Raw genomic sequence first — 14,410 nt, 5'->3', positions numbered from 1 at the left:
TTACCTACGCTTGGTTTTCATTAAAATCCACATCATCTGTTTTTGTCCTTTTTCTTTGAGATCGAGCAAATTCTGCAGCATCCATTTTGAGTTTTAATACGAGATAACTGAAGATGTCAAACAGTTGTTGAAGAAGTTGATAAAGTGAAAAATATATAGGTTGTTCTATCGTATAATTGAATCAAAAATCATATTTACTCTATGTATCTTAATACAGAAATCAACCAACCATGGGGTTAAAATGCCTAGGGTTGACTTCTCATTAATAATACTAGAGTCTCAGTTGTGAGAAAAAATGTTTTTTTAAGGATCACATGTAAAGCAAAAGAAAAATGATAATGTCTCCCTAATGTTTGTTACAGGCCAATACATGGAAATTGTTGAGTATCACTGTCTTAAATATTGCAGTACAGTTAGATATGGATTAGTTAGTGAGATAGATTGTGATCTGCTGTGTCAATTGACCCCAACATCTGTACAGTTCCCTACCAATATTTTCAAAAGATATGGGGTGTGACAGATTTTAAATTCAGTGACCATTCTATTTGGAATCTTAGTAATAAATTAGATATATTTCGTGTTAAGAGCTTTTTTAGATTTGCATCAGATTGGCTTAGGAGTAACCTAAAGCAAATAGTTAAAAGTCATGGCCTTTTGTACGTTATATTGAGAGATAATATAAGTGGGCTTTCAAAACATATCTTTAACTCAATCATTAATATCAAGCTAATATGGATTAATGCTAACATCAATAATGGGTTGATTAATTTATTTGATCATAACTGTTAATTTGGACAGTACTTGTTTCAAGATACTGGAAAAGTTTCCATGGTGATTGATACTAGTACTGAATGTGAACATTAATAATAGGGATACTCATATTAGTTTGGTATATCTGGGATACAAAGGATGTCAGAATATGTAAGTGATGTCAGTTTGACTAGAATGTTTTCTCATCATAACAGAATGGAAGCAAATTACCATATGATAAATTATGGAGAAATATATTCTGAAAAAGTATTGGTTCAAAATGTTAAAAGAATGAAGACTTCTTAACAATAAGCAATCAATCATAGCATTTACTATCTGACTACATTTAGCTCTGGTTTGAATTCATAAATATTCAAAATAGAATTTTCATCTCTATATCATTTGTCTTAAAATGTCTTCAGGTCCATAGAAAAGTTAAATTAATTTTACATTTGATATAGACACACTTCCCTCCCAGACAATTCAAGTGAAAATTCCCGTGTAAAATCATGTCCACTTGCAATAACTTTTCCAGTGGTTGATATGTTCATCAACCCAAAGAGAATGTATGATTCTCAGTAGTATTTTGTAATTGATATTTCAATTCATGTAGAAATGATTGCCAAAATTCAATTCAAAAAGCATTGAAGTCAGAGAGTAGCTATATAAAACTAATTTATGAAAAATGTAACTCAACAAACCAAATTGGGGGTGTCGGGTTAGAATATTAAGTAGTTATTGTGCGATGGAGCTACCAAAATATGCAGTAGCTAAATAGCATTTTAACCCCAAGTTTAAGGTACATGCATGAAGAGGTTAATACATATTAAGCAACTGAGGCTAAACCACCTCTGGCTTGTAGGCCTGCCTGATGCATGCCGTAGTTTGTAAATCATACACGAGTTTGGGTGCGGTCACAAAATGACCCTGCCTTTATCAAATACATGTAGTTTGAAATCATTTGAGTCAAGAAAAGTTCAATAGTTACTTTTCCAGACATAAAATTTAAGTTCATAATAATAAACAATTGGCCTATTCGTCGGAATTTATTACAAAGTATTACTGTAGAGCGTGAGTTATTAGACATACGTCACGTACAGTACATGCCATATCGGCCATATTCCCTGTTGACCTACTTTTCTTGAGCAAAATATCTCAGTATAAGTATTTATTCAGAACACGGTTTCATAACACAACGAACATTTCTCTAACATTGTACAACAATATCACATAGTAGCATTAACCTATTTGGAATCGAAATTTCCTGGAAATCATTCAATGCCTGTGCACATACAACCAACTACAAGAGCTCGGCTGGGTGATTCAGACATATTTCTGGAGAATTTTTTTGTTCGAGAAATAGTTCATTAGCATTGCCCTTGATAACGACATAAGAATATGTCAAAGTATAACCAAAAAATCTAAATTGAAGATAGAAAGCAATATCAAAACAGGTAATATACCTTTACTGAAAAATAGTCTTCTATCCGTTCCACCCAATATGTACAATGAAATTAAAGATGGCGGAAATGTTGATTTAGGATCGAATGAACGCGTGTTCTTTGTTCTTATTACTATGGCAACGGGGTAATCAATAACTGCCAAGATTTATTACAGTTTCATAATTAGTGAGCAGATGTACGTAGATGAAACTATTAAAATATCTCTATGCTAATTGATCTAATTAGGACAATAAGAGAATCCGTCGTCCTAAGAAAAGCCTTCATTGCTGCCTGACTTCACAAAATATAGAAGAGCAAGCAAATCGGTCATCAACGAAAAATATTGTTTAAAAATTTAAAGTAGCCTACTTATATACACGTAAAAGTTTAGGCCTACAAAATACCATTCCGAATTCATATCGTACTTTCGTTTCTAAAGCCCCAGTCCCACATGCCCGGACTGACGCCCCGGAGTACTTCTGGTCTACTACCAGATACTATCCAAGGTATACGGAGGTGGTCCGGGTCTGATCCGTGGCTACTTCTTGGAAGGGATAGTCTGGGTCTGCGCCGGAGAGGTCTGTGTTTCGTCCGTAACTGCGCCGGGTGATTTTGCCATCCGGTGCAAACCGTTGGTGGGCTGGGAGTGCCATCATCCAGGTCTTTGGCTCATCTGTGTCTTGCCAAGGTACATGTGACTGCAAAACTATTTTTGACATTTTTCTTGAAATTTCACCAAAAAATCCGGGATTTACAGGGGTATTTTGTCCGGCACAACTCCGGAGATGTGGGACTGGAGCTTAACATAATAGTACATATTCAAACTTGGGCCTCCGTTCAGAAATTATGTATTTGTCATTTTGACCAGGATTTTAATTTCTCAGACCAAAGTCATCATTCACTCTGTTTAAATCTGTTAAAAATTTAATACATCGTGTTACCATAGAACTATAGTAGAATACTGATTCTTACCAACTTACAATCATCTGATATTGGACATGCCGTGCTCATCATATCTGATACACCAGTCAATGAGCATCCAACTTATCTGAGGCTATCCGAGCAAGGTAGGGATCAAATGTAGGTACGTAGTGCAAAATTTGTGGTAGAATGATGTTTGTTTTGTTGAAATGCTAAAAATCATGTGGCGTTTGGTCAATTCTCCTTTTCCATATTCGTTTTCTTGGATTAAAATTGCTTAATCAAGTGACAGTTATGTTGTTTGCATTCCTGCTTGTTGTGTTTGTTGAGCAGCAATAACGAGTGTGGCAGGATATGGTTACTTTTCTAGACTGTTTTCATTATGTTACTGATACTTCTTCATGTGAAAAGTACGAGTGGGAGTACTAGTTCAGGAAGAAAAATCGAACGCAGACATCTTATGATGACGTATTTAGAGGAGATAACTCTAGATAATGGTAGATTTCTTTTCTTATAATGACCGACCAAAACGTTAAATCAGTAAATGTTAGTTATAAAACTTACAATATCTTTCAAACAGTGATAAAGTTTAGTTATTACAATATTACAAATAGTCTTAGATTAATAATATTGATTATTAAGTTAAAAAAGAGTTGTCCCCTTGACTGTCACAGTCTCACCCAGAACCCTTTCTTAGTCGTATGTTTATTGATTTAATTCTTAAGAATGAAAAAGCTTTTATAGGATAGTTATACTTCTAACCTGAAGGACAAACAAATTTTACAAATTTTGAAAACACCCTAAATAAAAAAAAACAATGTAAATGATTGGAATGAAATGTTTTAAACAGAAAGTCAACGAAACCAGCACAACAAATGGCAAACGTATAGCTTCTGGTTATGACATCAGAGTTATACAAACAAAGTGAGGTGGGGTACAAAAACCAAGCTGTAGATTTCAACTATGCAAACGGAAAACCAATCAATATATCATTCCCTAACTTCGAAGCCGCACGGACAAGATCTATCGACTAACGCATCAGCATGCTGATGACGTCACTGTCAAAATGAGGTTCTTAATTAGACTCTATACTCTCTGATTAGGGTAATAAAAGATCTGAGCTTGTTGTTGCAATAAAATGGAACAACAGAGGGTTCTTGCGATGTGGGCATGGGTGGCTCCCATCCGTACCTAGAGCTTGCTCATGTTAAGTCAGTCATGGTATTATTCTTGTGTGTTTTTATCGTTGTGGGAGCCCGACATGCGATTAAAACTGTTTTTATACCCTTGGTGCACATGCATTTTTGTGTATTCAAGAATCACTTGATTTTAATTTTTTTTTTCTCACAATAATGAACAGTGCTCGGGTATAATTCCTACAAATGTTATTGTTGTGTTTGAGCAATGTAATTTGTATGAATAAGATTCGAACTTGCTATATATTTTTTCTTAAAATTCACTTTCGTTAATGACTATTTTTATGACCTCCGGAGTATCACTTTAAACTGAAGTATTTACAATACAACAGCAATTGGGCATGCAAAACACACAAACCATTCTAAAAATCAATCAAGCAACTTTTTAATACTTTTCAAAACTCAAATTTGTTAAGTATGTAGCATAGAAACAAAAGTAATTGGGAATACATCTACTACATAAACAAGTGGTTGCCTAGGAAGATATACGCCTACATACCAAAAATCTAATTTGTACAATATATTGTTGATTTCATCAACCACACAAAATCTCTATTGTGTTCATAAACAAATATTGAAGCGTTTTTCTTAAGTCAAGAGCAATAACTCAAAAAACCATTCATCAAAAAATCATCAAATTCAAACTTGACCAAATCTCATCATGATAGATGATCATACCAAATTTGATTTTAATTAGATGAAAACTGTAGTTTCTTTTGTGTTCACAATCAAATTTTTTACACATTTTTCAAGGGCAATAACTCAAACAAGGTTCACCAATAAAACCTTCGAATTCGAACTTAACCAAGATCTCATGAATATAAATGACAACACTAAATTTCATTAAAATCAGATAAAACTGTAGCCTCTATTGTGTTCACCAGCCAATTATGGACAGACGGACTGGGGCGACGACAATATACAACCACATTATAATGTTGGCGTATAAAAATGTAAATAATTGGGTGACAGCTAAATAATACATAAAAGTGTCAAAACAATTCACAGAAGTTGGGTTAAATCTTCAGGGAGAACCTTATCATTTAGGCTACATGTACCTAGAGATTGTAAAGAACAAAGTTTCAAAATAGTTCATAGTTAGGCTTACTGCAAACAAAATGACTTTCAAGTTTAAGCCATTGTCAGTGTTGATAATTGTAAGTTTTTGTGGATAGGGAGGAGTTGGCCATTTTCCTTTTAATTTATTGGCTTTCAATGGATCTCAGAAGCATGAGGAAAACATAAAATATGATTTATGATCAATTAGTTTGTTCATATAATGTCCATTGGATATTGCTCTCATTTCCAAATAAGTTGTTCTTATTTTGTTAGATTAAATAATTAATACACACTAACAGGAGTTTTTAAAATTTTCCCACTCAGTTTTGAAACTTCTTGTTATATTTTGGACTACAAGTCTTAGCTTTAAGACACAAGTAAATGATGCATGGAATTTGATCTATTTCATACAATATGCAAGATATTATTAAGAATATTAAAAAATTCATTTAAATTGATTATTTAACTACAATACAACATTAAACAATTACAACAAAGTTTTTCTAGCTAGCTAATGTACAAGCATGCAAACTGTAAAGACAAATACAATAGAAATATTGAAATGTCAGAGATGGAGAAATCATTTCTATTAGCTTGTCTAATTAAAATTTGAGTCATCACCTGTTGGTACTTATTACATATCTTCATTACCTCTGATTACTTATTAAGATACCCTTGTTTCATGAGCGATGTACAGAATTGATTATCCTTTAGTTATGCAAGCTTGACCATTTAAAAGATATCCCTGGCATAACTAACACTTGCCTTTTTTGAGAAAAGTCTATTGTAGAAACTTTTAATATACAGTGGTAAGTGACTGAAATGAAGTATAATTTTCATGGAGGATGTTTCAACAACAAGATATCTTTAATATTTATATGCATCATAGCAAAAACTTCTCAAAGTTTCTAGTAGTATTCAGAATTATTATTGCAAACCTAAATCATTGAATCAAAAACAAATTTCTCCATCTCTGATAAATACCATGCAGCAGGACACTGTTATATTTTTTATTCATTTAATAGTTTGCGTAAGTGATTCTTCTTTTGCTCCCTTAAAATAAACCATTCCTTTTAGCTTAATTATTAATGAAATATTTGCTTTATTTTTGGAAAGGTACGATACATATTAAAGATACTGTATATCATCATATCGATTAAGATTAAACATCATTAGCGATTCAATTTAAATAGGATAAAGTTTGAATAGAGGTTGTACTGTTGTTAGGAATGTATTAAAAACTTGTGAGATTTAATACTTATTTCTAGACAGATCAACATAGCATGGATTTTAAAGTCAAGATCTTTTAAGAACTCCTTAACTCAAAACGGCTATATTACTTATAATTTACAGACAAGAAAAAAAATAACAATGCCCTGCAATTCAACTTAAATTATCACACAAAATGCTAGAATGAATTAAATAAATAACATAATCAGATACTACATCAAAACTGTAATTGACACAATATATTTGCCCTGAAACATTGACTTAGTAAATCTAAATGTGAGACTAAGTTTTACCTAATTCATAAAATTATGTACAAGAATATGAATCAACAGTGGAAGTATAAAAAATATATGTTTTGTTTTAATCAGCTGTGTAAGATGAGGCATGGTATTTAAATGGCGTTCAACAAAATTAACAGAATGGTGAAAACTAAAGAATGGCACATGGCTTCTTGGGTTTAAATGGATTTTCTTTTTCTGGATTGATCAAATGGTCAGTAGCCATGTTCTGGTTACAGTAGTTAATCAGATCTTTGAGTGTTTCGCTGAGTTTTGGGCGTTTAATACTGGCATGGGTTCTAAGCACCTCAGCTTGTAGTTTGAGTTTGCGGATATGATCAGAATCCCGGGCTTGATAAGTAGGATAAGGCATAGTGATGGTTTGATACACACCTAGAGTTAAAGTGAAATTAACATCGTTAATAGAACACAGCTCTATACTAGCTCTGTAATAGATTGGAAAAGGGCTAATAAATACAATTACGGTACCTCTTTACAATATGTTAAGTTGGAAGTGTTTTTTTTTTAGCAGTGTGTAAGATTTAAAACAATTCTAGGCATGCAGATAGATAAGTTGCAAGTATAAAATGTAATTCAAAACAAATTGATGCAGGACAATCATCTTAGTATTTTGTCTGAGAATCAAATGACATGTATATAATATACCTTAATGTTTGCCAACAGCACTTACCACCTAAATCAGTATTACTTTTTTTTTTTGACAAAATATAACAGATACATATTTATTCTTACCAAATCAATTCTTAGCTCCAACAATATATTCAAACCAAATATTATTTCCACAGACTTCCCAGATAACTTACACCTGAAATGATCAAAATGTCTTAGAAGATGTAAAATGACTGCACTAAATGTGATCACAACATTAATGTGATTAATATGCCAGCAATTATAAATTGATCATGTACAGTGGTTTTACAGTGCATGCAGAAGGGCGTAAAAAAAGCTCCATTCATGTCATATTTGTCTATACAGAGAATAATTTTCGGTCAGTTTCTGTTTGGGTCATTTCGTTTGAACCTATCGGGAAAAGGTGTGTTTCTATTTAAATTAAACTTACAAGTATTTTTTTTAACAACGCAGTCACTTTAAAACAAAAAGTACATGTATTATTTTGAAGCTAATATTCAGATTCAAATTCTGGCTTAAATCAGTCGATCGTCGTGCTAAGTCGATTTATGGTGATCATTTGGGCGAAGACTGTAAGAGTCATTCAAAATTCCATTCAAGCTTAATTTAATTTGCAAATTTAAACTTAAACAAAATGTACAGCTATAAAATAAATGAAATTTGCAAGCAAATACCTTCTAAATAAGGAAAAAAGTAAAATAAGCCATTAACCGGAAACTAAACACTAAACGAATCGGAAGCAGGTGCTCTGACGTCATGGGTATGTATTCGAATTATATTGCCGAGAACAACAAGAACATGTTCTAACCTAACCAATTGGACAAAGAAGAATGCGTTAGTTACATAATTTTGCAGTAGGTTTAGTTCAGTTCAAAATTTCCTAAATTGTTCATTTAATATGATAATATACTTTGTCGTTTGAGACTTGCGATTTCTTACATAGTTGATAATAAACAGTTGCAGCTAATTTCATGATTTTGAACGCCACTTCTAAATATTTTTAGGCCTACAGGAAAGATAAAATTTCTATAATAAGTTTATAGTGGCGGTTCTGATGACATTGGGGTCTTCGCGCAGTCCAGCAGATTAACTCAAAATATCACCATCGTCCAATTTGACGTGAGCCATGCCCAAACATTCATCTGGCACTTGTCCCACCAGCCCAATTCTTCAAAGGGACACCAAAATTCCATTTTTATCAGCAAAAGTCCGCAATTATCACAGCAGCGCTCCTCTCTTATTATGATTTTATATTAAACATGTTATAAAACAGCGTTGAATCATATCTTTCTTTAAAAGGTTAACATAATAGATAAATTGAGATAACGTTCTTTTAACATTCCTGTGCTTTCATTCTTCAAAATTTTATTTTGAGTCTGTGCGGCTCAACTAGATAGCGTATATGAGAAAATTGCCTTTTTATTACCATCATGAATATCATTATAAGCTTATAAGTTATTTTCTACAAGGTTACTAGAGCAGTATTCTAAAGGGAAGAAGATCGTCGTCACTTTAATATTCACACGCATGCAGGTGAAGGCTAAATGAATTTTCCATAAATAAATTAACAGAAATCTGCATTAGGCCTATTTCATGTTTTACAACAGAAAGTCTATGGCCAAACCTGGAAGCGTTTTGTCCGAATAATGGCTTTTATTTTGGTTCGTTGTGCATCAGAACTTTGAGTTTTGCAGAAGCATTTCCAAAGATAAAGCAAAAGTTTGTCAATTGGCCAGTTTGTCAATCTTGATGCAGATGAAAGTATTGAAGACCCCGAACACACAGACAGACATGCCAACTAGTTACCACGAAGCTCTTCAACCGCTGAACGCACATTTTCTGCCCGTCTAAACGTCATCAAGTGCCATTTAAATCCCCTCCAGATAACTAAATCCCCGTTATCCTTGGTTCGGCTCTCCCATGCTGTCATACCATATTGATTCAGGTGCAGCTATCTTACAAACATAAACATGGTAACAATGTACTTATTATATATAGGCTTCTTTATGTATTTTTTATGCAAAGACTTTAAATCGACGATATTTTACTTCTTTGCCTGCCATTTTGAAACAAAAATGACCGCCTATAGTCCAATACTGATGCGTATTGTGTTTTTCATGTTTAAAGTGGTATTTAAAGATATTATTTACCGACTTTTGGTACATTACATGCACATTTTTTGAACATCGTGACAAAATAAGTCGTTGTCCGCCATCGTGGAAAATGGCTGCCCTATTGAAAATTTCACGTGACCCTAACACGTGGCTAATGTGGTTTTTTGTTAAAGGGACAGATATATTACAACTATGCTAAGTTTCATGCTTGTATCGTAAACTGAAAGATTTTTTCACTATCATGCTTGACTACTAGCCATACCCAAGGCATAAGCAACCACTCATGTCATATTAATTTCTATATCGTATTTTCTAATTTGCTTTCAGGTAACAAATAAAATATTGGTTTAGTTGAAAATTCAATTGAAAAAATGGGTTGAAGAAATGATAAATCATGAATAAATTTATTTCATATTCCATGGTGCAAAAATTATCTCCCTTGAACGTACAAAGATAGCTTGCTAGGCAAGGTAATATATGCCCACTGGCAGCTTTGATTTTGAATAAAAATAATTAGCAGTACAGTAACAATCACCAGTATGAAATATTCAACCTTCAGTCATACACTTCTTTTTAACTCTTTATGGCGATACTGAATAATATTGAGCATCAGTTATTGCCCTTGTTCTTGAAAACGTGTTCAATTTTTAGCTCGTGAAAACTCTAGAAGGCAAATATTTAATCTTCAGCACGGGACTGAATAAAAAAAACAAGTTTTGCAAGAATCATGCCTTTTACTGTTTACAAGCTAAAAATTGATAGCGTTTTCAAGAATGAGGGCAATAACTCATACAAAATATTTTTCGATTCTTCTGATTTTCAATAGTGTTCATCCTTGGGTGATTACGAACACTCACACCAAGTGTCAAAATCCGTCAAGAATTGTGCCTTCTAAAGTGTTTACGAGCTAAAAATTGAACGCGTTTTCAAGAACACGGGCAATAACTCATACTAAATATTTTTCGATTTTTCTGATTTTCAATAGGGTTTATCCTTGGTTGATAACAAACACTCATGCCAAGTTTCATCAAAATCCATCAAGAATCTAGAGTGTTTACGAGCTAAAATTTGAACGCGTTTTCAATTGTTCGTAAACACTCTACAAGACACAATTCTAGATGGATTTTAACGAAACTTGGCATGAATGTTCGTAATCAACCAAGGATGAACCTTATTGAAAATCAGAAGAATCGAAAAATATTTAGTGTTAGGGTGTATTGAGACGAGTCTCAATGAAAGCACTGGCCTAGGTCACAGAGCAATAGATAAGTCTATTGATTATGTGAAAATTAGTTAGTCATTAGTATGATTTTAGTTGAAAAGACACACACACAAATGTACACTGCATGTTATATAATATACTGTATATAACTATGGCACCAGTCCTGAAATAAGTATTCTCTGAAATCTAACTTAGAAATCGATTAATTTATTGATAGAACATAATACATTTATATTAAGAAATCTATGCTCCTAGGATGAATGGACAATGGTTCAAGTCTACCGTGAAAGAGGAAAATGCTAAGATTTTGATTTCTTTTGTAAGCTACAACCAAACGTTTTGTGTATACATGGGGAAATTTGTTCTGAAGTTCCGAGTAATGGCGTTTGACTATTATGGAGGCTTTGGTAGCTGTAGAATCAAATGTCGTTATAAAGGGTATTATCTGGTTATCATGTTGAATGTTGAGTCCATTTGGTCTATCCTTGCCATGCACTATATCATAGTGATGGCCATTGAATAGCGTTCGAAGCGCATTTTGAGTCTCGCCAACATATTGTACATCGCATTTTTTACAAGAAATTAGGTATATGATATTTTGATCTCCGCAAGAAATTAGGTTATTCATCGCTAACAATTTTCCGTTCTTGTTGTTTTTGAAAAAATGGGTAACATGTATGTGTTCGCATGTGTGACAAGTAGGACCTCCACAGGGAAATGAACCGAATCCAATAAAAGGTGGAGGGGGGGGTCTTCTTTTCTCAAAATGTCTGAAAGCGTGTCATTCTTAATTTTTCGAAGAAACCTTTTGGAATAACCCCTCTCCCTTAATTTGTCAAAAACTAGTTTACAGGCGGATTCAAAATCAGCCTGTTGGGTGCAAATTCTATGAAATCTTAGAATTTGAGATTTAATTATTCCAGAAAATGTGTGCTTCGGGTGGAACGAGCTTTTGTATTAAAGTTGGTGGGTATCAGTTTCCTTAAAAAATCCAAAAAATCCATGCTGTTTTCGCTGATATTTGCTGTCAATTTCACAGAAGAGTGATGGTTGTTTATAATTTCGAAATATTCCCAGAAATGTTCTAGAGTATCGGACCAAATGATAAAAATATCGTCAAGAAACCGACTATAAATATATTCGCATAACTAGGGGCAAATCGTTTGCCCATAGCAGTTCCAGATGTTTGTAAATATATTTTTCCATTAAAAAAGAAGTCATTGCGCGTTAAACATAGTTTAAGTAAATCTAAAATCTCTGTATCAGGTCGATCAGAACATGGATATCGAACAAATGCCTTACGGACGGCGTCAAGACCAACATTGTTGTCAATGTTGGTATACATACTGGTTACGTCCAAAGAAATGAAATACGCGTTTTCGGGAATGTCCAATTTCTTGATTTTTTCAACAAAATCGGTTGTGTCTTTCAGATAAGAAGGGTGTTGGCATGCTAGTGGCAGTGAAAAGTAATCTATGTATTATGAAACTCGGTATGATTCGCTAGAACAATCAGAAATGATTGGTCTACCTTTAGGAATTTTGTTGGCAACGGACCACTCAGTTTCGGGATTTTTATGAATTTTCGGAAGCGTGTAAATGTGTCGTTGGCGAGGCTCAGTGGACGCGGAAAGGTATAGTCATATTGCTTTTCTGAAATAAATTTCTTTTTTACCAAATTTTGTAGAATATTGTTTATTTCTCGCGCAGTTTCCATAAAAATAGGTGTATCAAGTTGGCGATAGTGATTTGGATTGACCAGTTCAACTGTTTATCAATTTCAAAAATGTAGTCATCGCGATTTTGAATGACGCAGCAACTGCCTTTGTCACTTTTCCTGATGATAATGTTATTGTCATTTTTTGATTATTGAGAGATTTTCGTTCAAAATTGGTAAGATTGTTTTTCTTATTCACCAAAGGCAAATGAGAAATTTCTTCATATAAATTGTCGCAAATAGTTAAAATATCTTGGTCAATCGCATTATCTGGTGGATTCCAGCCAGATCCATCCGTAAATTTGATTCGTTTACCGCGGCCAAGTTTTTCGCGAAAGTAATAATTCAATTTAAATGTTCTCTGAACTTCAGTTACCGACGTCAAAATTGGTTCAATCGAAAATGGTTTATGGGTGGGTATGAAGGTTAACCCTTTATCCAGAAGTCTTTCTTTAAGGGGAGAAAGTATTCGTGAACTTTAATTGACAACAGTTTGTCCTAATTTTGGAATATTTCCCCCCGCGTTTAGTTTAAATGGGAGACCCAATTTAAATATACAGATTTGGCAGTGGGGGCCGTCCAGTGGACGAGATCTAAATGGTTTACCTCGATCATTCCATTGAATCGCGGCATAGTCTTTGCAAACGTAGATGGCTTATGAAAAAGAAGGTCGTTGAATTTTCGTAAGTTGGCGGCTAAATTTGGTCTCTGGCGTTGGAGGATGGAAGAAACTGGTATCTGGGTGGCGAATACGTTGGCTGATGGGAATTTGGTTTTGGCGAGGGATACCAATTCCAGCATCTGTCTGTGGATGGATTTACCTGGTTCATTCTTGTTGTTGAGGCCAATATGGAGAAGGACTTTGGATGGTATTGATGTTGGATTAATCTTTGTAAGGATATCGATGATGTGGTTAATTTTGGCTCCGGGATAAGATTCAGCTTGGGTGTCCTGGTTAACCTCTGGAATTCGGGAAATATTTGAAGATCCTATGATAATTGTTGGTTTGGTTACTTCAGGGAGTGTCCATGTTGATTTGTTCTTGTTACAATCATGACGACGAGGATGGTTTGGTGATTTAGAACCTAAGCTTAGACGTCGACGGAAAGTAGAATTGGTTGATGATCTTGGAGTTTCGGGGTTGGATCTAGGTCTTGATGGGGTAGCAGGTGAACTTGTAGGTAGAGGTCTAACAGAATTGGAGATTGGAGTAAAAGGGGAGGTTGGTAAATTGGTGGTATTGGTTCTTTTGCTTGGAGTTGGTTGTGGGTAAGTAGAAGTACTAGGTAAGGAAGTAGGTGATCTCTGTCGCTTTCGGGAGGATGCTATTGGTTGGTTGGTAGGTGGTTGAGCACGTTTAGGTGGAGAAGCTGGAGGGTCAACTATCATATCTGCATCAATACCAGAAGTCGAAATAGGGTCAGAATTTTTTAAAACAACCAATATTTGCGAGTATTTTTCAAGAGTTTGATTTTGGAGTCGCTTATAAGACTTTTTTGCCCAATTGATCGCTTCTTTAGAGTATTGATTAAAATTTTGTTCAGAGAGGTTGCGTGACTTTATTATAGTAATTTTGTCAGCAAGCATTGAATCATAATGATTCTTTAGAGCCAATGCCACGTCGTTGGCCCAACCTCTATTGATGGAGTCAATAGAGGCGGCAATTTTTGAATTCCTGAGAGCAGGCTTAATGACGCGGTTAAGATCGTTAATTTTAAAAAGAAATCCACGAGTTGGTTGACCATTTGCTTGTTTGGAAATGTGAGTTATTGCCCTCATTCTTGAAAACGCAATCAATTTTTAGCGTGTAAACAGTAAAAGGCATGATTCT

General features: G+C 34.1%; 1 protein-coding gene across 1 annotated transcript; it reads right to left on the bottom strand.

Annotated features, from left to right (window-relative positions):
• Window positions 1-7,027: 7,027 nt before the first annotated feature.
• Window positions 7,028-14,358, bottom strand: LOTGIDRAFT_152054 (hypothetical protein; the record flags this gene model as incomplete). The annotated part of the gene is made up of 3 exons (XM_009045534.1): window positions 7,028-7,322; window positions 7,701-7,702; window positions 13,186-14,358. 3 exons carry the CDS (start codon window positions 14,356-14,358, stop codon window positions 7,028-7,030), a joined length of 1,470 nt encoding a protein of 489 aa, XP_009043782.1.
• Between the last annotated feature and the right edge of the window lie 52 nt (window positions 14,359-14,410).

Source organism: Lottia gigantea (assembly GCF_000327385.1).
Source record: "Lottia gigantea unplaced genomic scaffold LOTGIsca_1, whole genome shotgun sequence".
Lineage (NCBI taxonomy): Eukaryota > Metazoa > Mollusca > Gastropoda > Lottiidae > Lottia > Lottia gigantea.
Note: the sequence above shows the minus strand (reverse complement) of the source record. Positions and strands in the feature narration are given on the sequence as shown.